Source organism: Sus scrofa, chromosome 4 (genome assembly GCF_000003025.6).
Source record: "Sus scrofa isolate TJ Tabasco breed Duroc chromosome 4, Sscrofa11.1, whole genome shotgun sequence".
Lineage (NCBI taxonomy): Eukaryota > Metazoa > Chordata > Mammalia > Artiodactyla > Suidae > Sus > Sus scrofa.
The window spans coordinates 50,299,501-50,327,378 of NC_010446.5; the positions used below are offsets into that span (position 1 = coordinate 50,299,501).

General features: G+C 37.7%; 1 protein-coding gene across 10 annotated transcripts in view; it reads right to left on the minus strand.

Annotated features, from left to right (window-relative positions):
* CPNE3 (copine 3) overlaps window positions 1-27,878 on the minus strand; it is a 69,071-nt gene that overhangs the window by 23,171 nt on the left and 18,022 nt on the right. For 4 of the 10 annotated variants that reach the window (XM_021089156.1, XM_021089150.1, XM_005662995.3 and 1 more), the window contains exons 2-8: window positions 17,578-17,715; window positions 17,134-17,313; window positions 15,254-15,328; window positions 13,682-13,753; window positions 9,922-10,005; window positions 7,574-7,663; window positions 2,416-2,514 (exon numbers count right to left, since the gene is read on the minus strand). In XM_021089156.1, coding sequence (XP_020944815.1) covers window positions 2,416-2,514; window positions 7,574-7,663; window positions 9,922-10,005; window positions 13,682-13,753; window positions 15,254-15,328; window positions 17,134-17,313; window positions 17,578-17,709 — 732 coding nt within the window. In that variant the 5' untranslated portion in view covers window positions 17,710-17,715. Of the gene's footprint in view, window positions 1-2,415; window positions 2,515-7,573; window positions 7,664-9,921; window positions 10,006-13,681; window positions 13,754-15,253; window positions 15,329-17,133; window positions 17,314-17,577; window positions 17,716-18,300; window positions 19,851-24,443; window positions 24,532-26,284; window positions 26,396-27,878 lie in introns of those variants that run through there. The other 6 variants (XM_021089157.1, XM_021089155.1, XM_021089154.1 and 3 more) reach the window with 5 other exon arrangements.

The window sequence follows — 27,878 nt, forward strand, 5'->3', positions numbered from 1 at the left end:
ATTTTTTTTTGTAGGTCCTTTAGTTTATTTATTTATTTATTTATTTTTGCCATTTCTTGGGCCGCTCCCGCAGCATATGGAGGTTCCGAGGCTAGGGGTGGAATCAGAGCTGTAGCCGCCAGCCTACACCAGAGCCACAGCAATGCTGGATCCGAGCCGCATCTGCAACCTACACCACAGCTCACGGCAACGCCGAATCGTTAACCCACTGAGCAAGGGCAGGGATCGAAACTACAACCTCATGGTTCCTAGTCGGATTCGTTAACCACTACACCACGACGGGAACTCCATTTATTCACATTTTTATAGTGTCTACCAGGTGGCAGGCATGGTTCTAAGTGCTTAGAACACAGAGCTGATTAGACATGCCCTGCCTTTGAAAAACAAGAATGGGTAATCCTTGTCACTGCAGCAATATTAAAAGGCTTTTCCTGGAGTTCCTATTGAGGTTCAGCAGGTTAATAACCTGACATAGTGTCCGTCCATGAGGATGCAAGTTCGAGCCCTGGCCTCACTCAGTTGGTTAAGGATCTGGTGTTGCCACAAGCTGCAGCATAGGCTGCAGATGCAGCTCAGAACCAACATTTCTGTGCCTGTGGTGTAGGTGGCAGCTGCAGCTCCAATTTGACCCCTAGATTGGGAACTTCCATATGCCACAAGTGTGGCTGTAAAGGAAAAAAAAAGCTCGTTCTGTCATGGGGAGAAAGATCAAGTTAGCTTGACTTAGGAGTATTTTACATGCCCCGTAAAGTATTATACAGTTAGTTGCTGGCTCACTATCTTCTAAAAGCAGGTCCTTTACTGATTCTGGAAAATAACAAAAAACTGAAACCAGTGAAACAGCAATCCAGATCATTTCTTCTATTTAGTTCTTTTAGGCAGCCTCCTTTAAGTGTTCAAATTTTCACTATTTTTCCATGTTGTTTTAATTCAGACTGTTAACTCGAAGCCAATTCAAGGGAGTTCCCTAGTGGCCTAGCTATTAAGGATTTGGCATTGTCACTGCTGTGGCTCGATTGTGATCTCTGGCCTAGGAATTTCCACATGCAACCATAAGGAACCCGACTAGTATCCATGAGGATGCAGGTTCAATCCCTGGCTTCATTCAGTGGCTTACAGATCTGGCATTGACATGAGCTGTGGTGTAAGTCACAGACATGGCTCAGATCCCACATTGTTGTGGCTGTGGTGTAGGTCAGCAGCTATAGCTCTAATTCAACCCCTAGCTTGGGAACTTTCATGTGCCTTGGGTGCAGCTCTAAAAAGCAAAAACAAACAAACAAACAAAAAAAACAAAGCTGATTCAATATTTGCATTTAGACCTTTAGGTGTGATTGGAAAAGGCTTTTCTACCTCACTGAAGCACTTCTGCTATTTCTAGTACTTGGGGTTTGTGACCAGGGTATAGGGACAGGACTAGAGATCTCTACACAATCTACTGAAAATTCTAGCCACACCATGTTTATTCAAAACTCATTTCTCCAAATTACTTAGATCAAATAGCTAATAAGTTTTATTTATTTACTTAGTAATTAAGTTTTGATCTAAAACTATCAGTATCTTCTTTTTGGGTCACTTCACTGACATGACTTTGTAAAAAAGACCTTCTTACTTAACTGTAATCTCTTACTTCTTAAAACATATGTTTGGATTTTCAAAAGCAAATGCTACCTACATGAGCATTATTCAGGTCTCTAAGCAGGTAGAAAAGAATTCATATTATTCTAAGTAAGCTATAAACAGAATTAACTTATTCAAACTAGACAGGGAAAAAGGGGGAAACAATTGATAAATTTTATTCATAAAACACTCCAGAATGGTTTCTAGACACTTTGCCTTAGAGACAGAAAGTTTCAGAGACACTCTTAGAAATAATTGCTAATAGACTGAATGTACTTAAGGCAGACAAATGATCTTAACCAAATTAGTATCATTAGATGGCAGCTTAATATTATGTAATTTGAAGTAGCATAACTATGCTTTTATCCTTTCCTTGAGCAAGGACAAGTCAGAAAGGAGCACAAGCAGATGATAAAAACCAATTTGTACCATGTCCAAAAGGAGAATAAATGTACACAATTCAAGCCCATGTATGTGTCTAGCAGAGATACTAACTATTGTGACAAATGAAATGCCAGATCTTTAAAATGAAGGATTTTCAATCAAACCATATATACTGTCTGAAGCCAAAAGAAAGCAAATCTCCAAACATAAATGTAAATATGACTCTTACAAAATATATAAGAATTTTGGATCATGTAATTACTAAAAAATAAAATCCACTGATTTCAGAGCATCACATAATAATATAAAGTAAACGATGGAAAACTATTTGTTATGCCAAGGGAAAAAAATGAAGTAATAAATACAGGGCCTAACTATGGGGTATATGCAAATGAGAGTGATGCAACTTACAGGTGAGTTTCTGGAGGCTTCTTTCAGTTTTGTCATGGTGGTTTGAAATGTTCCAATGAGATCATGTGACCCATCATTGTCATAATCATAACACTCTACCTAGAAGTAAGTATAATAAAAATATATACAAGTCAATGTAATTTTGTTAAAATGAACTGGCTGCAATAAATGGGACTTACCAAAAGGTGCGCTTTTAATTAAAATTAGTGAAAATGTTTAATATATGGTTTCTCCTACTTGGAGAAATAGGAACTAACTTTGTAGAGGAACAATACTGAAACACTCTCACAGGCTGAAGAGAAACACAGATAATAGTCAAATTCCACATTAAGCAGTTTCCAGTTCCTGTATGTGTCCTTTACAAGTGCTGATAAGATCAAAATGGAATTAGACCTTTTTTCTCATCCACTTTTTACCTTGTTATTTTACAATGGCTAAATCCCACTATCTGTCTGGAGGAAGAAAGGAAGTCAGTATCCTCAGCAGCTAAAAACTATGTAATTAAATTCTAGATCATTTAGAATTATGGAAAATGTGTACCACAAGCTGCAATCTGGCGTGGCTAGAATTCTATTAAAATTCTGTTATTCCATCTGATATGATGGAATCAGATTTGCAGCATTCTGAGGGTCACAACTCCCACAATAAAAAGGAAAATTCTAGAAAAATAATACTTAATCTTGAGGAAATACACACACTGGGTTATAATTGTTCTATTTCCATGTAAGACAGGGTGAATTCTAGTCTTAGCTATGGCTCTCATTAAATCTCACTATTTCTTGGAGTTCCCGTCGTGGTGCAATGGTTAACAAATCCGACTAGGAACCACGAGGTTGCGAGTTCAATCCCTGGCCTTGCTCAGTGGGTTAAGGATCCGGCATTGCTGTGAGCTGTGGTGTAGGTCACAGACTCGGCTCGGATCCCATGTTGCTGTGGCTCTGGCGTAGGCCGGCAAGCACAGCTCCAATTAGACCCCTAGCCTGGGAACCTCCATATGCCACGGGAGTGGTCCTAGAAAAGGTAAAAAGACACACACACACACACACACACACACACACAAGAAAACTCACTATTTCTTAAAAAGCACACAGAAAATAGCTAAAGGTGTCTGATTTCCACATGGTGTTTTACCAGGATAGTAGATGCAGCTAAAGGGTAAATATTCACAAAAATACCTGAATTTTAATTGTGCTGAGAAAATTAAGATAATGTGAACTCTCAGCAAGCAGAAGTGTTCATTGTGATCATTTAATAAACAATGTTTTTATAGTGCTTTATAATTTCAAAAAAGGTTATTTCTTTTCTGCAAACATTTATTATGGGCATTACACACATTACCTACTGAAGCTTGTCAGGGAGGCAGAAGAATTAAATAGTCTTTAAGGTGACATATCTTGTGTGGTAACCAACAAAGTAAAGCTGTGCTAAGGAAACTCTTGAATCCTTCAAGAGTCTATGATTTAAAATAAGAGCCGGAAGGAGCTCCCTGGTGGCCTAGTGGTTAAGGATTTGGCACTGTTGTTTCTATGGCATAGGTTCAACCCTGGCCCAGAAACTTCCACAAGCCATGGGCATGGCCAAATAAAGAAAAAGAAAGCAAAACAAAAGTCAAAAACTGAAAATCTGCATTATTCTATACCAATATTCTATCTTGCTATAATCCTTCATGAACTTAATCACTGAAGTAAAATGCTCATCATTTATATATGTTCACCTAGCAAGGTGATTTTTTTCTTCTCAATTCTAGTGAATTGGGTGCTTATTATAATAGAAAGTGTTTCATGCCTTACTTATAGAGTTTCGTTATTATTCAGGGAAACTAAAAATCAATCCGTTAATAACAACAAGTAAGGTCTAGAACTGCAATTTTGAGTAACAGTGTTCTGATTTGTCTTTATTTATTTATTTATTGTCTTTTTGCCTTTTCTAGGGCTGCTCCCACAGCATATGGAGGTTCCCAGGCTAGGGGTCCAATTGGAGCTGTAGCTACTGGCCTATGCCAGAGCCACAGCAACGCAGGATCCGAGCCACGTCTGTGACCTACACCACAGCTCACGGCAATGCCAGATCCTTAACCCACTGAGCAAGGCCAGGGATCGAACCCACAACCTCATGGTTCCTAGTCAGATTTGTTAAGCACTGAGCCATGATGGGAACTCCCTTATTTGTTTTTGTTTGGTGTTTTGGTTTGGGTTTATTTATTTATTTATTTTTTAATTTTTTTTTTTTTTTTTTTTTGTATTTTTAGGGCCATACCTATGGCATAGGGAAGTTCCCAGGCTAGGGATCGAATTGGAGCTGTAGCTGCCAGCCTATGCCACAGCTGCAGTAAGGCCGGATCTGACCTACACTACAGCTTACGGCAAAGCCAGATCCCCAACCCACTAAGCAAGGCCAAGGATTGAACCTGCATCCATATGGATATTAGTTACATTCATTACTGCTGAGCCACAATGGGAACTTCAAGGGTTCTTATTTGTTTTCAGCACTTCTGTCACCACCCAATTCTGACCAATTAATTCTTGCTTATGTATTTGATGATTCAGTTTTTAAATCAAAAGTCCTTTATCTGACAGAAAAGAAAATTAATGACCTTAATTTTTTCTAGAAGAACTATAATTAAGATAAAGTCAAAAACAATCTTAGGAGTTCCTGTCATGGCTCAGCAGTTAATGAATCCCACCAGGAGCTATGAGGTTGCGGGTTCGATCCCTGGCCTCACTCAGTGTGTTAAGGATCTGGCATTGCCGTGAGCTGTGGTGTAGGTCACAGACATGGCTCAGCTCTGGCATTGCTGTGGCTCTGGCATAGGCTAGCAGCTGCAGCTCCAATTGGACCCCCAACCTAGGAACCTCCATATGCCATGGATACAGCCCTGGAAAAGACAAAAAGACAAAACAACAACAAAAAAAACCAATTTTAGTACTTTAATAATTTTATTAATAGTTTTTTTTCATTTATAGAAAACAGAAAGCTACATTTTAGATTTGCCTTCAGGAAACTCCAATTTATACCTAAGATAAGATTAAGCTTTGATAAAGCCAAGATTTTAATTAAACAAAGCTATGAAAGAGCTAAAACTGTTCATATTTAGACTGCCTGAAACTTCAGGGAATGTCAAAATATTTTTAAAATGCAATTCCTAATAACTCCCTATAACAAATATATAACAACATATATAAATAAATGATAAAATAAATAAATATATAAGAAAATCTCACCATTGCCTCATTAAAGGCAAATGTTCGATACTAAAGAAAAATATGACATTTATAATATTGGCATACATTCAGGTACAGGGAGAGATAAATAATGTAGTGATTTGTATCATTTAATTTCTATTCTTAAGAATTCAAAAACTAGTGCCACTGGCTGTTTTAAACAACAGTATCAGCAGTTTTGTAAAATTGAAATATATGCATATATACATTTGTGCACATGTATATATGTATGTAGAAGACCGTACACATCACACAATGCTACATTCGCTAAGGCATTCTCAATTTAGGCATGCATGATTATTTCTCTTACTCACATGATCTTATGAAAAAAGTAATACATGCTAGAGTGGCACATTCACACTGCAGCAAAGAAATTACCAATGATTCTGACTCTATTCTCTGCTCTATAACTCTTTACTATGCCTCTAAGCAATTTCCAAACACCAAGAGAATCACAGATGTATGACTTTCTGATATGATATCAAAAAATAGAACTAAAGAAATAAAGACAGTGATGTGTAGCAAACCAAATTGTGAATAGTTGAAACAAAGGGAGAAACTTTTAAGAATGGAAGACATTTATCAGAGAAAACTCAGAAAATCAATTTACTTACTATAATAAAATAGCTCTGTAAGCATGCCACTGTGTGCAAAAAAAGTTTAAAAAACATTGTTTCATTGTTAACATATTACTACAAACAATCAAATAGTTATGGTTTAGGTACTTTTTCCCCAGACGTTTTTGTTTCTCAGATCTTATAAATCTTCAACTTCCTACTTTTAATGTGAAAAGCAAAAGTTCTAGATTTAGAATAATAATAAGTAATTTGTAGAGCTACTTTTCTACTATTTATTTTGTACATAGATTTTCACTGCTATTTGAAATGCCACACAAATCATACTTATACTGACTTTTAAAATTCTCTGCAAATTATGGACAAAATTTTAAGGATTAAGAAATGAAGCACTTTTCAATAATGACGGCATCTGTACTGCGTTTAACAGTTTATAAAACTTTGATTTGCATCAATTTAATCCTTGCTTTTGTTGTAGTTGTTATATAAAGATTATTTTCTCTATTACATAAGTGAAGAAATTAGATAACCTGCCCAAGATCCCATAGCTGGTTAAAGGCCTAAGTCAAGACTTGAACTGTGATTCAACCCTAAGTCCTTTGCTTGTTCCAGGCCATCGGCCTTCCTGCTTTCAACAAACTAATTACCAAAAAAACTACCCAAAATAAATAAACAAAAAACTCACTTCAGTGTGCTGACATCTGAACATAAGAAAAGGCTTTTATTTGGAATCATATTTAAAGAAGTGACTCCAGTAGAAAAGTGCCTTAAAATTACATGTCTATTTTGATAAACAGCTGTAACTGAAAACATGTTTTAAAAAATTCTTAGCTATCGGCTGCTGCTCCCTGTTCCCACTCTGCTTCCCTCTAAAAACTCTAAAACTAAAGACATGTAAATGTTTTAGGGGATTATACTTCACTCTGAAAAATCAGTGATGGAAAACACCACCACTATCCTGCTCTATGCTAAGGGCAGGAGGAAGCTTTGGGCTCTCAGTTAAAGTAACATCTGTTTTTATCTGCAAGGGACACCCGTAAGGCAAAAGTTCCTATTCTCAGGGTGGAATCTTATTAAAAGGAAGGAAGACTTACACTAAATACTTTATTTTAAAAAACGAAGAATGAAATAAAAATCACAAGGTTTAATTAAACATTAGATTCAAAGATCACTCAAAATGTTGCTCCTTCAGACTGAATACTTACCAAAACATTTCTATTCTATTCCTAAATGTAAATAAAATTCAACTTTACATCTTTTACTATCTTTAGATACTACCTTATGAATTAACTTATAAAAGTGTTATGTGTGTAATGTATATATATATATATATATATATATATATATATAAATCCAAATTACCTTAATAGTTTTATCCATATCTCCATAGCATAGGGAGTTAAGAGAGATTTTAAAAGGCCTCCAAACAGGATTCAAGTTGTTTTTAATAACCTATAAAAATTAAGATTCATAGAATAGTTAGAAAAACATTCTACTCATTAATGTTTTGTTGTTGCCTTTCCTAGATTCCCACCACACACTCACCACTCATCCCTCACCTCTTTACCCACCCAACTCTGTCAATGAAAACCTAGCTAGGATAATATTATATGAAAAAGGTGAGAGATTGTCTACCCCTAATACCTTGTAAGGAAAGAAAAAAACTGGGAAGTATGGCCATCCATTACAAGGTGCACTTAGAAATTACAGAAGATTATTGACTTTGTTGGAAACCCGTTTTCACTGTAGGACACAAAATTCAAATATGGAATAAGAAAGGTAGAGAAAGAACCTATCCCTATGAGATTTGAATTGGAAAAATAGTTTAAACTCGAATTAAAAATTTGTAAATATGTATATATAATACATATATACACACGAATATGTGTATTTCTTAGTTGTCTCCATTGAAAAGTTCTAAAAGCACAGACATCCCAGTAGCAATGAGAACTCATATCCTGCTGTCTAAATACCACTACCCTCTTAAAGGAATAGGGTTCCATAAAAGAAATAGTTCATTCCAGACTTGGGATACGGTACGTACAAGGTGAACCGACAATGTAATTCCACATAAAATAAGAGACTACTGAAAGACTAAGAGGGTCATGTAGAAGAACCCATGAACCATTTGAGGCAGCACCCCCCAGTCAAATGTGGATTAATCTGAACAGAAAAATCAATGAGAGTAATAGATTATAACTCAATGAATATACTATAATAATCCATGAGTGTATAATGATACTAAAAATAAAAGAAAGATAAAAGAGTATCTACAAATAATGTCAATGGACGAAAGATTTAAAAAAAATACCATTTTCTAACCCTTCTTATAATAACTGATTCAGATATGGATCATCAATGGATACTAAAAAACCACAGGGTGAAGTGGAGAACTGGTTATTCATGCAGTCTCAAAGAATCACGCCACAATCACTTATTAATTACAAAGAGAAAAAAAAAGAGACTTCATTGTGGCAAAATCTTGTGGTCACCAGCCTAACCTAATAGCCCAGATTAGAATCATCAGTATTGAGTATCCTGGCACTGTGGGTTTTCCCTGATGATAGAAAATACACATAAAGTGCTCTTAATGAAAGTGTTTGATCTGGATCTCATTGTGACGAAACAAAAGAATCTAGTATGTTCGACGTACTGGTCTTGATTCATGGCATGAAGGTATAAGGGGGGTAGGAAGAAGAGGACTATATATGGAATATAATAGCCAAATGCAAAATGTGGACTTGGATTGGATCCTGTATTAAACAAAACAAAACATATATTATGGAGTTCCTGTTGTGGATCAGTGGTTAACAAATCCAACAAATCCATGAGGACATGGGTTCGATCCCTGGCCTTGCTCAGTGGGTTAAGGATCCAGCATTGCCGTGAGCTGTAGTGTAGGTCACAGATGTGGCTCAGATCCCGCATTGCTGTGGCTGGTAGCTTAGGCCAGCAGCTACAGCTCCGATTTGACCCTTAGCCTGGGAACCTCCATATGCTGTGGGTGTGGCCCTAAAAAGACCAAGACAAAAAAAAAAAAAAAAAAAAGTCCTTGAAAGAATCAAAGAAAAAACCAAACATATTAGCATAAAAAAACCAAATTCATAAAAATTTGTTTTAAAAAAAAATTATATATGCAAGAAAATTGGATCTGAATAGGAACCACATATTAGAGATGATGTTAGTAAATCAATGTTAATTCTGTCACAGTTGTGTAGAGGAATACTCTTTTTCTTGAAAAATACCAACTGTGGCATTTAAAGGTGAAGAGCCATGATGTCTGCATCCTACATTAGGATAGTTTTGCAAGAGACCATAGACGTATGTGAGAAAGAGAAAGAAGACACGCATGTGTGTAGGTATGACCAGTTGGTGAATCTAGGAGAAGGATACCCTGGTATACATTTGAGTGTACTTCATAGAGTTTTTTAAATTAAGCATAGTATTGTAAATCAGCTATGATAAAAAATTTTTTACACTTGATCTTAGCCAAAAGGCCGAGAAGCAATAAAAAAAATTTTTAAATAAAATAAAATTAAATATAATAGCACTTTCTCATTAAAAGAAAAAACTGAGCATGTTGATCTTGTGTCTCTTGCATTTATACATATCTGAACTGATTGATATTTTTATAAATAATGTTTTAAAAATCTGATTATTACACTTCCAAAAGAAACCTCAATGCTACATTTCAAATTTAAATTATTCACCTCTGTTCGATGAACCATTAACCAATTTCCATCAGATGTTTGCTTGTGGAATTCCAGGTATGGATCTGACTTTCCAAATAAGTCCTACAATAAGAGAAAAAAAAAAAAAGCAAATATTCCCCTAAACCATGTGAAACCATACTTTACACATGTTACATGTCAGCAGTAACTGAAGTCTAATTCCATAGTATGGATATATATGTAGTATATACAGCAGTAACTAAAAACCCCACCACCCTCCTTACAAACTTACAAACCTGCTGAAGTCTACTAGGAGAACTATTAAGGTATTCATGATAAACGCTCAAAATCCTGTGTATCACACAACTTCTCAAAAAACATGTTTGCCTTAAAATACAGTGATCAGTAGGACCCACTATCAATACAACATGCTCTTAGCTTGTTTTCATATTAACAGTGTTCATTGATTCACATAGCACTGAGTAGTTTTATATATGATCCCATACATTACTCATACTAACTCCATGAGAGATAAAGCAAGAAAATAGATTCAGAGGAGTTAAATGACTTTGCCAGGTTCATTCATCTAATTAGTTGATGGATCTGAGTCTTGATTTTATTCACATCTTACCCTTCCATATCTAATTCCCTTTCAGCAATCCCACACATTTCTTTGCATACACAAGTAGATATATGGAATGCCAAGTAGAAGTATTTCAAGTACACAAAATACATCCCATATTTCCTCTGTAGTTAACCACAGCACTCCTGTACAATGCTCAAGTACACTGAATGTTTAAAACTATGCTTATCACCATATTTTTAAAAATACACACACTTAAACAAGGAGATAAAATTCTGGAAGGATGTACAAATCATTCCAAGAGATAAAACTCAAAGAGAATGAGATTAGGGATGATTTTATTTTCTCATTTAAGTTTATCTTCATTTTGAAATTTCCATATTCCTTAGAATATATTACTTATCATTTGTGAAATTGAAAGAGCATCTGTTAATCCCACAGTAATATATACATATATGTTCCTAAACTGAAAATTTTTTCAGTCCTGAATTTATCTTAGTATTAAATTAAGAACTCAGATAATAATTTTTACAAAAGAACTAAGAATATTATTTCCCTCCTCATCAGTTTAATGTTGAGAAAGTAACACATTAACTATAATCAAAAATATAAACACAAAGACCATGCAGAACTTTTAAAACTTAATCTTATCTCTAAGAAAATCTTGTTATGTAATAAGCTCCTCTATGCCCCAACTTATAAAACTAAGAACAACATTATACACAGAGAAGTTAACTTTCCAAAAACACATTAACATGCCCTGCTCACTTATCTTGGAACTAATCTTTTGAGAAAGGTGAAATATCATTATTACCATTTTGAAGGTCAGAAAACAGACCTCGTTGAAAGTTCATTAATCTGTCAGTAGTAGAACTAAAATAAGAATTAAGAGTCCCTGACTCTGACCACTAGGATATGATAAATTTAAAAAGCCATGGTGCAGTGGGTTAAAAATCCAACTGAAGCAGCTCAGGTCCCTGAGGAGGGGCAGGTTCCCTCCCTGGCCCAGCACGGTGGGTTAAAAGGATCCAGCATCACCGCAGCTACAGCATAGGTCAGAGCTGTAGCTCAGATTCAGTCCTTGGCCTAGGAACTTCCATATGCTGCAGGGGCAGCCACAAATTAAAAAAAAAGAAATAGTAGAGGAGGAGATGCATAATATATTACGCTATACTTACTCAAAGGCTGGGGCCGGGGAATATAAATGTAAATACACACATCCACACACACATATCTATCTATATAGATATACGCATGTACATCTATCCATTTGTATGTCTACACACACACACAGACATACATATAAAAACACACATGTATATGCACACACAAAAAAAAATCTAAGGGTTTTTTTTAAAACTGAGTCACAAATAGTGAAAATTTTTTTTGAGGACTCATAAACCAATTCCCAACAAAATGTAGAAAGGCTCCTTTTAATCTGCCAAGCTGGGGCAGAAATTAGGTAAAATAAACCTAGAACATTAGTCATGCTGCAGAGCAAGGAAGCAATCTGAAGACCTCTGGGGTTACCTCAAATGGCCTCAGGAACAAGCTTAAAGAGGTTCCCTCCCATAGGCCAAAGTTGGGATACTTTGAACATCCATAGGAATTAATCGATAGCATTCACAGCAATAACCAAAAAAAAAAAAAAAAATTGTTCCCATTTAGAGGAATTTATTTATGAAAAACAAAAATACAAAAAAAATCAAACATTTTACCTTGACTTTTCTGGACAAACTCTGTATCAGAATAAATAAATACCTAACATGAAGAATACTTCGCTCTGTAGTAGTTTCACTAATAAGTGAAGAAGCAATGATAACATGAGAATATCACTATTTTACAGACCCTTAATAAAATATGTAGGTGGCTATCATCAATGGCCACTAATATCCCAAAAAGACGGAATTCAACAATATAAGCTCCCTGATGGAATTAGTGCCATCACCTACAAAACTGTTATATCAATTCAGTACCTTCAGATCATACCTCTGGATTCAATTCCAGCTAACAGAAACAATGAAACAAAGGTGGAGAGAGGAATATGTTAAATGACACTACAATCATTATACAGAGTGCAGAAACTTCTATAGGACAAATGAGTCAGTTTCTTTATTGAAAAAATTTCGTGGGCAGATGGCTGGATGGCTGGATGGACAGATGGACAGAAGGGAGAGGGAGTGAAAGAGGGAACAAGAGAGGGAGGGAAGTAAAAAAGAAGTAAAAGGAAAGGGAGAACTTATGGATTTTTAAAAATGAAAAGATATTAATCAATTACATTTTTAAAGCATCTTTAGAGGTACATCAAAATATTTACAGATGAAATTATTTGATGTCTGGGAGGAGAGAAAGTAGATAGGCATAGAGATGAGATAAAATAGGTCATGAGTTAAAAATTGTTGAAGATAGGTGAAGGGAAGACTGAATTTTTAAAATCACTATTTCTGTATGTGCTTAAATTTTTCAAAAAAGAAAAAGATATGGGCTACTAGTCTAAGATATTTGCAAACTGAATTATACAGTATGTGCAAATGCTAAAGATACTGATTAGATTACAGAATTACAAAACAAAATCACTCAAAGAATCATTCCAACCCATATATACACATGGGCCACAAGTGCAGCATGGACGTTCCCAGGCAAGGGTCAAATCAGAGCTACAGCTGCCGACCTACACTGCAGCCACAGCAATACCAGATCTTGCTACGTCTGCAGTTTACATCACAGCCTGTGGCAGTAATAGATCCTTAACCTACTGAGCAGGGCCAGGAATCAAACCTGCATCTTCATGGGTTCATTTCTGGTGAAATTCCCATGCGATATATTAAATTGTTTTATTATTATGTACTGGTACTCACCCTTCAAAAAACTGACTTTTGAGTGAGGAAAATATGTAACTGATAAAGCATGGAATTTTTTGCTTTTTTCCTTAAAATAATCCAACTATACTCTAAAATATCTCTTACAATAACATTAATGATTGTATTAATTCCTCTTTTAAGCTGTACAAACACTGGGATTACAAATAACAGAAAGAGATGAAAAATGGCTTCTGCTTAAACACACACAAACACACAGCAGAATTTGGAAGTAACTCACATTCCAAGTGATACTTAGATGATAGAGTTCATAATAATTGCATCATTATTTTCCTCAAAAGGAATCAATGTGAGGCTCAACTAAATATCCTTGTTGAAATCCATATCACCTACCTACCTTATTATCCAGTTTTCTTGCTTCCATCTCAAACAAGACGACTCTGTTATCCTTTATTTCTTCAGCTGAAATCTATGAGTAGACAAGTAAGTGAACGAAAGTGTTTTGGAAATTCTGATACACTCAGGAAGTACTGATTTATTCTATTATCTAGTGGTATATAAAGTCTATACTAATATAAATGAATTCTAAAATGTTAAATAACAAAATGGGTACCATTAAGAAAGATTTGGAACATGATGGAGAATAATGTGAGAAAAGAATGTATATATATGTATGACTGTGTCACTTTGCTATACAGCAGAAATTGACAGAACAATGTATATCAACTATAATTGAAAAAATAAAAACCTAAAAAATGATTCACCGTTATTTCTTTTATGCATGTGAAACAACTATTTTCTCAAAATATGCCTAATCTGCATTATAAAATTTCCTTTTTAATTGCTGTTGCCCAAACTGAATCTTCCCTATTCCAGTGGAAAACCAAAGCCCTGGTACACTGCACAACAGTCACAAGGGCTCTCCAAACATTGAGAAGTATGAGTAAACCATGCCTAGAGAACACTATAAATTCACATATCAGGTCAGTATTTTTCAGCCAAGGTAACTGAAAGACTTAATCCACTTAAAAACAAATTCCAGGCTATCATGGTTCCAGAAGCAATAATGATAACTATTGATAACGTTCTCTGTACCACACACAGAAGTCAATAACCTCAACAGACTGAACATTCTTAGGCCTCAGGAATTTAAACTATTGCAAAACAGCAGCCCAGAGAAATGTGTTTGATAATTATAACAATCCCCAAACATGGCTTTCTCAGGAAGCCAGCTTTCCATTCTCAGGCAGAGCTAAAGTTAGATAACTTCTTCAGGTAGTGATTCCCTGGACAGAAACTCTAGAAGATAAGATATTTAAAAGCATGCCATTATATACTTTGAAATCTAAAACAGGATAATGCATATATTCCTTTGCTTAGGGCCAGTAATTAGCATGGAATGTCTAGGTGGGAGGCAGGACAGCAGAGTGCAAGCACTAGATAGATAGGTAGATAGATAGATGGATAGATAGATAGATAGATAGATAGATAGATAGATAGATAGATAGATAGATAGATAGATAGATAAAAATAGTTAAGGGCTGAGAGGTTCAATGACCATGTCATAATACAAAATCATTCTGGAATAAAATCCATTGTGAATAATTTCTGTCATGTTGAGAGGACCATGTTTGCTTTGCAGAGAACCACACTGATCCCTTCAGATTATTACGTAGTTTCTTTCTGACTTGGCAATTTACACTTCTATGGAGGAGAGGCAAGTATCACCAAGGGGCACCGGACTCATGGGCAACTTAAAAAACTGAAAGAAAGGAGTTCCTCACTGCATTTTTCTTTCTTTCTGGCACACAGTTCCCATTTGTGATCACTATAAGGAAAGGGTGGATGAGGGCAACATTTGGGATCAAAAGATAGGGCTTGGCTGTAGAATATTTGGCTGAAATATACAGTTTCAGCATGTCCTATTATGCTAGATCTGTGCGGGCAAAGACGAGTATCTTGTTGTTACCGTAATGCTTCCTTTTCCTGCAGGTCTGCCGTTTTTAAGCACTAGTGGTCGAGTCAGCTTCTTACTGGAAACAATCTGTTAAAATTGGAAAGTGATGCAAAGAGTTATTTCACTTCAACATATGAATGTCTAAACCTAATGGTTTCAAAAAAGGGATGAGTATAAAAGTTCACTTAAAGTCTTTAGAAATGGAAACATGAAGTCCATTCCTTAAAGATTTAGAGATTATAAAATTCATCTGCGCATTTAAAACCCACACTGGAAAAGATTTCCAAGGAGCCAATCCTGGCAGATACAATGTCCCCACCCACTAGTGTCTTTATCAACTACTTAGAAGTTTCATTTTTTTTCTTTGTAATGAAAAAAGAGAGCTAGACTTTCATCACATATATGAATCACTGAGCTGAAACCCCGGTAGGTAAAAGGTGGGCCTCAGGATATTCAATAAACAGAATTCAATTTTTCAACTGATACATAACTTCAAAATATTAATTCCCACAAAATATATTTTTATTAAAATAATATAGTAGACCTAGGTATTCTCAGATATAGTTCTCAAATTTATTATAATTTTAAATATATTGTGATTTTTTCCAAAAAAAAAAATACTTCTCTAATTTTCTCTTTGATATTATTTATCAAAGTTTGAGAAAACTGACCAGCTCTGTTGTCCTTGAGACATAGGAAAATACTACGATCTCCAAAAAATTCAACACTAAAAAAACAAAAAATGGGGAGTTCCCATTGTGGCTCAGCAGGTTAAGAACCTGACATAGTGTCCATGAGGATGCAGATTAGATCCCTGGCCTCACTCAGTGGATTAAGGATCCAGCACTTGCCACAAGCTGCAGCGTAGGTCACAGATGCAGCTCAGATCCAGTGTTGCCGTGGCTGTGGTACAGGCCTGCAGCTGTGGCTCTGATTTGACCCTGGCCCAGGAACTTCCACATGCTGTAGATGCGACTGTAAAAAGAAAAACAAACAAACAAACATTCATGGAGTTCGTGTGGCTCATCAGGTTAAGTATTCAGCATTGTCCCTACAGTAACTCAGGTCACTGCTGTGGCAGATTCGATCCCTGGCCCAGGAACTTCTGCATGCCAAAGGTGCAGCCAAAAAAACAAAAATAAAACAAAACCAAAAAACAGACTCATAAAAGGCAAGCCTGAGGAATAAATGTCACCCACTGAAAAAAAATGACTCCTCCATCCTAAAGCCTTCCCCATCCTATTACAAATGGCCATCTCCTTAGCAGTCAAACTCTAAGCTAGGAGCACAATGTTGAGTCCAAAGACACACCCCAGCTCTGACCAAACCTGTCATATACTGGAAAGACAACTAAGCAACTACAATAAAATGGTGAGTCTTAAGGTTGAAGCGATAGACCAAGTGAGCACAGGGGGTGATCTAAACTACTCTAGGACATCAGAGAAGGGTTGGTTTATTCCTAAGGTGAGAGGAAGAGCAAGCCAGGTAATGGAATGGTGCTGTAGCATCAGGAGTTCAGAGGCACTAAGCATGCTATTTAAAACATCAGAGAGGTTGCTTTTACTTTGGTAGCATTTATGACTTAAACCAAAGAACAACATTGTACTGAAATCTGTAAACCTTAGACAAGCAGCTAGAGTAATGGTATTATCTACTGAACTGTCAAATGAAACACCCTTAACTTGAAAGAATTAATAGGCTTTGCCAAAACACTGGTCCTTCAACACCCCCTGTGACAAATAGGATCAAGGCAAACATACTAACTTATGCATTCAAGTCTTAAAATGATCATATTCATTTTAACTTAAATGATTAAACTAATTAGCACTTATCAAAAACACCCAATTCTTTGGTTCTAATTTAGACAAAACATTTATGCTATTTATACTCACTTGTCCAAGGGTACATTCAAATTCTCCCAAGAAGTCATCATCGCTCAGCTCAATAGTTTTGTTGTCGATGTCATAAATTCCAAATTTCAATTTCTGAACCACTTCAAAGTAGTAATCAATAATAAATGTCTTGGAAAATTTGGGATTCAGGCAATTCTTAATCCTTTCAGTGCGCTCAACCTATACCCACCCCCCAAAATAAAGTTTCTTCAGATCAAAGGTGCACTTAGATTTTAACAACTTTATTTACTATATGTAACAAAATACAGGCATGAGAGCCAAAGAAGTTTCTATATATGTATGAAAAATTCCATAATCAAGGACAAACATGTCCAAAAAAACTGCATTAAGAGATGAGATGGTTATTTTTCATATTTTTAATAAAATCTCTATTGTCAATAGAGCAATGCAGACTACTTTTTACCTACAAGTATTTAATATTACCTCATACCACTGCTGACCACTTGTATTCAAAAATAGCACACATAAAGGGTCTGACTTTGACCCTACATCTTTATCCAAAAGATTGTCACAAGAAATATTCAGCTCCACCTTCGTGACACACTGGGCAGCCATCTCGAGCTGTGAGAAAAAGCAAGGAAATGAGAAAGTCAATGAAATAGTGCCTTTAGAAAGAACATGGATTCCTAATAAAATATGAAATAGCCGAATTCTTTTTTTTTTTTTTTTTTTTGTCTTTTATCTTTTTAGGGCTGCACCAGCAGCATATGGAGGTTCCCAGGCTAGGGGTCTAATTAGAGCTACAGCTGCTGGCCTACACCACAGCAACACAGGATCCAAGCTGCCTCTTCGACCTACACCACAGCTCACATAAACGCCAGAGACTTAATCCACTGAGCGAGGCCAGGGATCGAACCCGAAACCTCTTGGTTCTTAGTGGGATTCATTTCCACTGTGCCAAGATGGGAACTCCCGAAATAGCTGAATTCTTAAGACAAATCATCAGAGTAGGATAACAGCACGAACTCGCTAGAATATATTGCCTCCTGGTGATTCAGATGTCTTATTAGCCCATCGCAGTAACATTGCTTCAGGCAGATGCTCTTGCTGGGATAAAAATCCATTTACTGTGTGACAATAAAATGCAGCTTTGAAGATGGCAAATGAGACATATCAATCTTTTTTTCACTTCATTATAAATCTTACCATTCAGAAAAAGTCCCAAGTATAATCTTGAACCTTCACTGAAAGGTAAACATAACATTCTGCTACAAAACAAAACAAATTAAACATCAGCCTTAATTTTATTTTTGTGTATTTTACAAGATATGGAGTGAGGTATCTATATATTTCAAGGAATTCTGGCTAAGACCCAAACCTGTGGAATAAAAGACTTCAAATTCCCCTCCTCTCCTCACCCCCATCCCCACATATTCTCCAGCAATAGTTCTCTATCTTGGCTGCTTACTGGAAACACTTGGGAAGCTTTCAAAGCCATTGATGCTGGTGTCCCACACAGAGAGATTTGATCTAATTGATTTAAGGTACAACCTGGGCATTGCCTCCTTGGACGATTTCCAGTAGAAACAAGGCTGACAAACCCACTGTTCTACAAAGAGCATCCAGCAAATAGGCACGACCTGTCTTTCCTCCAGACTTGCTAAGAAATACCAGAGTTAGCCTAACTCTCACACAACTGTCCTTGCTCCAACCTCCAATCTGTAAATGAAGAGGACTGGGGAACAGGGTGGAATGGTTGGGGGCTGGCCTTGAGAAGTGATGCAGTGTAGAGGGTGAGCTGTTTTCCTCCCTGAACCCAGGGAAAGAAAGGACCTGCAAGAGAAGAGGAAACAGGTATTTCATTCCCCAGCTGAGAGTCCACTTAGCCAGCTGTTCAATGCAAAGTGGAGGAGTTCCTGCCATGGTGCAGTGGGTTAATGATCCAGCTTGTCTCTGTGGAGTTGCCAGTTGAATCCCCAGCCCAGCATAGTGCGTTAAGGATCCAGCATTGCTGCAGCTGTGGCATAGGTTGCGGCTACAGCTCACATTCCTGGCCTGGGAACTTCCATTTGCCTCAGGTGTGGCCAAAAAGAATATAAATTTAAAAACTAAATAAAGTAGAGGTTGCAGATTCTGGAGATAGAAAGCTACCTCTTCCCCTAGAGCTGCAGGCAACATCCTTAGAATGGGGAGTAGCTGGTGCCCCTTGCCTTCCACTTGGAGATTTAGCTGAAATTCTGCGACTACAGTAACAAACTCCCTCATCTCTGTGCTGTTCAAAATGTGTGATCAGGTGGTCTGAAATAATAAGGATTACTATTACAAGAGCCCATTGGCAATGTCAAAAAACAACTCATTTTGTTCTCTGGTGGCTCAGTGGGTTAAGGACCCAGCATGGTCACCGCTGTAGCTCTGATCACTGCTATCACATGGTTTGATCCCTGGCCCTGGAACTTCCACATGCCATAGGTTCAGCCAAACAAAAACAACTCCTTTCATAGAAACTACTTAATTACCCTAATGGACCCTCTAAAAACAGTAGCATTCCTTGGAGTTCTCATTGTGGCTCAGTGGGTTAAGAACCAGACTAGTATCCATGGGGATGTGGATTTGATCCTTGGCCTCACTCAGTGGGTTAAGGATCCAGCGTTGCCATGAGCTGTGATGTAGGTCACAGACTCGGCCTGGATCCCACGTTGCCGTTGCTGTGCCATAGGCTGGCAGCTGCAGCTCCAATTTGACTCCTGTAGGTGTGGCTGTGAAAAGAAAAAAAGGAAGGAAGGAAGGAGGAAGGGAAGGAAGGAAGGAGGGAGGGAAGGAAAGGACCAAAAGAAAACAGTAGCAATTCTCAATGTGTGTCCAAAAGTAATACTAGCATTTAAGATTCCTAAATTAAACTGAGAATAATGAGGTTTCATATTCTTAGTAGGCAGAAATTCCTTTTAAAAGCCATGCTATATGTGTGTTCCTTCACCTGAGAATTGTTCACTAATAAGCAACAAAATTCACAAATCCCCAAATTGCTTCCTAAGTCCCCTATGCAGGGATGTTGTGGTAAAATACATAGTACTGAAAGCATGTACCAAAGATAACCAAGGTCAAGGAGAAATCAATAAAGCAGACAGAGGAGAACTAACAATATTAACAGTGCTGTGAGACTGACACGGCCCAGTCTTTGAAGAATCCCAATTAAACAGGTGAAGGGGGAGCCAGCACAGGGACAGGAAAGAATAAGTGAAGGTAGAATTTGTGTCAGGGAGAACCAAGCTGGACAGGAAGAAGGGTGAGTTTAGTGTCATGAGAGCCAGGCTCAGGGGCTCAGTAAGTGGGTAACAAGGTGCTACTGCAAGCTCTCAAATTGGCCATAACAGGATGAAATGGATTGTTTTAAAATGTCACTAGCGGAGTTCCCGTCGTGGCGCAGTGGTTAACAAATCTGACTAGGAACCATGAGGTTGCGGGTTTGGTCCCTGCCCTTGCTCAGTGGGTTAACGATCCCGCATTGCCGTGAGCTGTGGTGTAGGTTGCAGACACGCCTCGAATCCCGCGTTGCTGTGGCTCTGGTGTACGCTGGTGGCTACAGCTCCGATTCAACCCCTAGCCTGGGAACCTCCATATGCGGCGAGAGCGGCCCAAAGAAATAGCAAAAAGACAAAAAATAAAAATAAAAAATGTTACTAGCATCAAGCCTCTTGTAATGTTATCTAATTTTATTTTGAGATTTAGAACATGATATCTCTAACATGATTATAAATAAGGTCCCTTCATCAAGTAATATACAAAATACAGAATTCACCAAAAGAGCATGTCTTCATATCAAATTCAATTCAGAAGATTAGCTATTTATTTTCTGAAATATATACAATATTAGACAGCATTTGCAATAACAGTGTGAATGCAATCACCATTCCTTTCACTTGGATTTATAAAAAAAGAAAAAGTGCTAAAGATATGAGGCAAGAATAAACTGGTAGAAAAGGGGAGATACCACAAAACACAGATGCACAGATACAATGGTCCAGGGACTTTGAATTAATGCACATCCAGAATGTGGCAAATTGACACTGAGGCCTCACCTTCAATCTCTTCTCCTTAGATTTTCCATGCCTAACTCTCCCCTTCTCTGCCTCTGAATAGCACCTCTTCCTCCTTCCATCCAAGAAATTGTGAGCATCTCTTCAGGCTCTGTCGCCTCCTAATCTTTGTCTACCTTTAATTCTTCCTTGACCCCTCTCAAGGCTTCAGGCATCCACTTGGCATACGGTACTCCCCAAAACTACATCCTTCACTCATGTCCCTATGCACAATTACTTTCCCTATTTTATATCTACTGAGTTCAGCTCCAACACCTCCTCCCTTGACTGCCCCTTCCTCTTCACTGCCCCATGGCACAGGCTCTGGAATCAGACTGCTGAGTTCTCATCCGGATCCCACTGCTGACTTTGTGTGACCTTAGGCAGGAACGTTAAATACTCTGTTTCCTCTTGGTTTCCTCATCTACAAAATGAAAATAATAACTGTCCCTATTTCATAGGGATGTTGTAAGGAGTAAATAAACATATGTAAATGGTATCTAGAACACAGTACAAGTTTATTATTATTACTACTATCATTATTATTATTATTACTTTTTAGGACTACCTGCCTCCAGGGTCGGACCTCTCCTACCTAGCCCACGTTTCATATTTCTTACTATCCCATTCTATGTTTCCTTGGTTATTTCAACACACATCAAGTCCCTTGTTTGAATTGCTGCTGCATTAATAGTAACAAAACCAGATTTGGAGTAATGCATACCTGGGCTGAATCCTGTGTCTGGCACTAGCCGTGTGACCTCATATAAGCTACTTTCCGAACCAAGGTTTCCTCATCAATAAAAATGGAGACAACACAAGTGACCCTGCAAATCTGGCACGTGCCAGGCATCTTGCTTTTCATGTCTGACACAGAATCTATGGAATAAATGCTGGCTGTTTAATTTTTTTCTTTTGCATAAGATAGTTTAGAGTCTCATAAGCTGCATGGATAATGCAGTACCCTGTAGAGGGACTTAGAATGAGGAAGGACCTCTAAGGCTCTCACAAAATAACATACAAAGAATTCTCTAGTAGCAACTAGAAAGCCTTCAAATTTCCAAGGGTGGGGAGAACTCAACAGAGAATGCAGGTAAAGAAGTCAGCCTCATAGCAAAGACACATGAGAAAAGCATTACTTTTTTGTTTGTTTTAAATAATGGCTGGGAGAGTTCCTGTCATGGCTCAGGGGTAATGAAACTGACTAGGATCCATGAGGACATGGGTTGATCTTTGGCCTTGCTCAGTGGGTTAAGGATCCAGCATTGCTGAGAGCTGTGGTATAGGTCACAGATGTGACTCGGATCCAGCGTTGCTGTGGCTGTGGTGTAGGCTGGCAGCTACAGCTCCGATTCGCCCCCTCGCATGGGAACTTCCATATGCCATGGGTGCCGCCCGAAAGAGACAAAAAAAAAAAAAAATTTAATAATTATAATAATGGCCACACCTGCAGCATATGGAAGTTCCCCGGCCAGGGACTGAATCCCAGCCACTGCTGCAACCTGCACTGCAGCTGTGGCAATGCCAGATCCTCTGGCTATCGAACCCATGCCTCTGCAGTTAGCTGAGATGTTCCAGTTGGATTCTTAACCCACTGTACCACAGTGGGAACTCCAGAGAGCATTACCTTTTTCTTCCCTTAACAATGTTCACCCAAGAGCTACAGAAACAATATGCCAGGCACACCTGATTATTGAGTAAATTGCTGACAATTACATTACTGCACTGCAGCCAGAACATAAATTTCCTCTATTAGCACATTACCCCACCCCTAAAAATGACTCTAATTGCAGCATCATTTTTATCTAAGAAAACCATTATGACTGAATGGCAAATCAAAGAAATTACATACTCTCAGGTCTGAAACGTTTTTTGTTTGTTTGTTGCTTGACATATGGAAGTTCCCAGGGTAAGGGTCCAGTCGGAGCTGCAGCTGCTGGCCTATGCCACAGACACAGCAACTCAGGATCCAAGCGAAGTCTGTGACCTACACCACAGCTCACAGCAATACTGGATCCTTAACCCACTGAGTGATGCCAGCGATCAAACCTGCATCCTCATGGATACTAGTCAGGTTCATAACCCACTAAGCCACAAGAACTCCCTGAAACCTTCTTAACAGCCACATTGATGAAGATGTTCTTTTCATTTGCTTTCTAAGTAATTATCCAGCACAGGATATATAATTTTTTAAACAGCAATGAGTATTCTTTTATGATAAAAGAAAATAAATGTTTTGTACCACCTAGTATGGAAAATAAGAGATTTGGCTGGGGTGAGTGGCCAGGCAGGGGAATGCACGTGCAACTAAAGAGTGATTCTGTGTATTTCACTCCCCAAAGAACAGGATGATAGAGAGAAAAGGCTGAAATAACCCCTAGGATTAGACAACAGCTCTCTACTGTGCAGAATACTTACTGGAGAATCATTGGTTTCTAAGCACAAATGACCTCTAGCAATACTAAGCAGGTCAACCACTCTCCCAGTCACCCTACTTTTCCTGGATCAACATTACATAACACAGATAATTCAAAGGAACTGAAAATTAAGAGCTAATATTTGAAATGGAGCCTGATGTGTGAAATTTAAGGCATATGGTTGGTTATTCCCATGCCTTAGCTCAAAATCTTCAAGTCTTGTCTGCTTCCTCTCTTCCCATCCTCCCTTAGACCCACTCCTTATATCTATTCAGTATAGCATATTCTGCCCACTACAACCTTAAAATTCTCCACTGTGGGGGTGCAGAACCTTCTCTATACATCACAGTCACAACTACTTCAGATGGTCCATTGCTCTCACCTGCCTCCTGTAATAATCTCCTAATGGGTATTCCCATTGCCATCTTCCTTCAGTTTACATCATGACTTTATCACTTCTGATTTAAAAAAAAAAAATCATACTTAGCTGCCCAAGGTGCACCCTGGTCCAATCAACTACACTTAGAATTCATGGCTCTGTCTACATCTGCCCCAGGGTGCCCAAACAGCTACCTCTGACAACCGTAGGTTAGAAGCACACTCAGCATATATTAGACACACTGTGAATGGTAGTAATTACTGTTTAATTAATATTTTAACTGATTATCTCAGAATTGATGGCTTATTATTAAAAAGTAAGACACAAAGCACCTTTTTTTATCCTTATTTATGAAGAGCTTCCTGGAATAATAATAAAAGAATCTTTTTATACCTAAAAGGAATTTTCCAAAGTAGTCAGCCTGACTATAGATAAGTGCTAATTTTCCTAAATCCTCTAATTTATTTCTGAGTTACTTACTGCATAGTCACTTCATGGGGACCAGTTTCCAGTGACAATGATTCATTATTTGCTCTAAAACAACTGGGTGGGAAACTTCAGTCTTTAGCTACAAAATGAAAAGATTGGCAATATTAAAAAGATCTCAAAGGTTCATCCTGGTTCTAATATCATGACTCACTAACTTCTATCCATAGAGTATCTTTCATGACCTCCACTGAAAGCAAGCTGGGGTTACCTTGGGGCAGCTGGAATGTGGCCCAGTAACATCAGCAGGACACACCTACACAGTATTTCTCAAATCGTGTGACTCAGAACCATGATAGGCATTCCTCTCCAAAAAGTGGGAAAAGGGTAATATGGCAGTACATCCAAGAGCTGCTATACTACTTGGAAGCCCCAACTCAAACCAATAGGTGTATATATTAAGAGGTTACTGTATACCCTCTACTATGCTAAAGGGGACTGTAGGGGGGAAGCATGATACAACAGTAGAAGACCTTGGAGCTCATTATAAGTGTAGCAGATGATCCAAATGTTCAACACCAAATATCTTCTAAGCATTCTAAATGCAGGGGGGGGGGATGCCAAAAGAAAGGAAAAGAAAAAAGAAAAATACCTAGCCATCTGTGTATACATAGAAATAATATGTGACAATATAAAACTGCGTGGTGATAGAGAGCAAGGAAATGACTCAGAGGTTTTTAATCCTCAGAAAGTGAGCATTAAACCCATATTCCACAATAAAAGGATTTGTACTTAAGTTGTTACTGGCTACTGGATTTTCCCCCCCTTAAATTTAAGGTAGAGGGTGGGGGAGGGGAGAAATGGAAGAAAGGGGGAAAGGAAAGATAGTTAATAATTCCATATACCTGAATAATTTGGATAATCTGGAGAATCTGGATAAAATTTTTTTTTTAATTTTCAAAGTGTTTCCAAATAATATATTAATACTGTTCTTTACAAAAAACAAAAACCACAAACAAACAAAAAACAAAAAGCCCTAGTAAATTAGCCAGGACAAAGATTACTACTATATAGTAAGCAGTCAATATGTCAGAGGCTGTACTATAATAGTAAGCATAGAAATATCTGGATTGCCCCAGAATATGTTGATGATTTTCAGCACATTGTTAATTTTCAAAACAACAATGCATAGTGTCTATTTTTTAAAAAATGAATTTTTCCAAAAAGGTTAAATTACTTACCCAAGAGAAACAAGCTAATAAAGAGGCAAGGCCAGGGCAAGAACCCGGATTTTTTTGCCCTCATGCCAGAATGCCCTAAGGCCTCTAATTAATCTTTACTTCATATAACAGCAATATTCTCTAATTAATTTCCTTATGACTTTTAGTTAGCATCAAATATAATATTCAGATTTACACAACTTAATGAATAGGATCTTAAAAATTACAAGATTAGAAGTTCCCTGGTGGCACAGCAGGTTAAAAATCCCGCATTGTCACTGCTGTGGAGCAGGCTCAATTTTGGCCCCAGAACTTCCACATGCTGCAAATCCAGCATGAAAAAAAAAAATTACGAGATTAATATTTTACTATAACTATTACTATCTTTCTTAAACAAAAGTAACCAGAATAATAGTAGCTTGCCAAAGGAGTGGGAAGAGTTGAAAGGTTTATATTTCATAGCAGTTCCTCTTCAATATGGCCCATTAGACTATAAATAAGGCTAAGAAAGTATCATTCTCCTTGCTAGAGAATCTCCACACACACAGATCTACTTGGGGATCACAGAATCTCAGTGTTCCCTGTGGGCACTGCTGGACCATCTTGAGGCAGCAAAACTAATCCTCAGGAAAACACTCCACTTAATATCCAAGACGCTGAAATTAAAAAACTTACAACAGGAGCTCCCTTGTAGCTAAGTGGGTTAAGGATCCAGTGTTGTCACTGAAACTGGTTGGGTTGCTGCTGTGGCACAGGTGTGATATCTGGCCCCAAAACTTCCACAGGCTGCAGGGGTGGCCAAAAAGAAAAAAGGAAAAGAAAAAACTTACGATAAAGAAATGACACTCTGGAATTCCCGCCGTGGCACAGTGGTTAACGAATCTGACTGGGAGCCATGGGGTTGCGGGTTCGATCCCTGGCCTTGCTCAGTGGGTTAAGATCCGGAGTTGCCGTTAGCTGTGGTGTGGGTCACAGATGTGGCTCGGATCCCCAGTTGCTGTGGCTCTGGCAGGCTGGCAGCAAGAGCTTCAATTGGACCCTGAGAACCTCCATATGCCATGGGAGCGACACTAGAACAGGCAGAAAGACAAAAAAAAAAAAGAAAAGAAAATGACACTCTGCTTGTCCAGTATTCAGAAAACAGTGATGCCCACATTTTCTAAAAAAAAAGAATCCCTGCATGGGATATTAGCAATGCGGGTAGGGAATTAGGTCAAGTACTAGAGCACAAAAAAAGAGAAAAAGGCATGTTTTCTTTTCAAAATGCAAAAGGGACCAACAGGAAGGGTCATTCACTGGCTCAGGAGTCAGAAAAATTGGACTGCAGTTCTGTTAGTCACACTACAGATGAGCAAGACCTGCAGCTTCTCTACTCTGTTTTTTCAATTATTAAATCTAAGAGTTTGAGCCAATTACTTTAACTTCTAAAGCTTCTTCCAGTTAATATTCTATGACTCTAATTTAATTACAGTGAATACAGTACTAAAAGAGTAGTAGGAAAAAAAAAAAAAGATTTTAAAGGGGAGGGGGGAATTTATAAGACCCAAAGAGAGAAATGAAAGGAAAAGGATAAAATTTTCCAAACCCAGCCTCCATCTCCCATTATCAAAAAGCTGTATCTGAAAAAAAAATATATTCAAATACTTTCCCACTTGAGATTATCTTATTATTGTTATTCAATTCCCCACCCCAAGATGATTTGAAAAAATAATGCACATCGACAAACAAAACAGAGGACCCAGGTTACTAGGTACACACAGCATAATAAGGAAGTGAGTTTTACCACAATCCACAGAATCTCACCTTATTAAATTTTCAGCTCCTATCACAGCAACAAAAGAGGATTTTTTTTCCACTATTTTTTAATGAATTTCCATATTCTTCAATTATCCTGAATGAAATCTAAATAGATACTATTGTTGATACCTAAACATGCAGAGTTGAAGGAGTTAACAGGAAAGTGTTGACAGTTGATCACTCTTTTTCTTTTTTTTTAATGGCCACACCCACAGCATATGGAAGTTCCCAGGCCAGGGACTGAATCTGAGCTACAGCTGAAACTTATGCTGCAGATGAAGGAAGGAAGGATCCTTTAGCCCACTGAGCAAGGCCAGTGATTGAACCCGAACATCTGACCCAAGGAGCTTCAGTTGGATTCTTAACCCACTGAGCCCTGGCAAGAATTCCCACTCTTTCTTTCTCTTTTTTTTTTTTTTTTTTTTTTTTTTTTTTTTGTCTTTTCGCCTTTTTCTAGGGCCGCTCCCGTGGC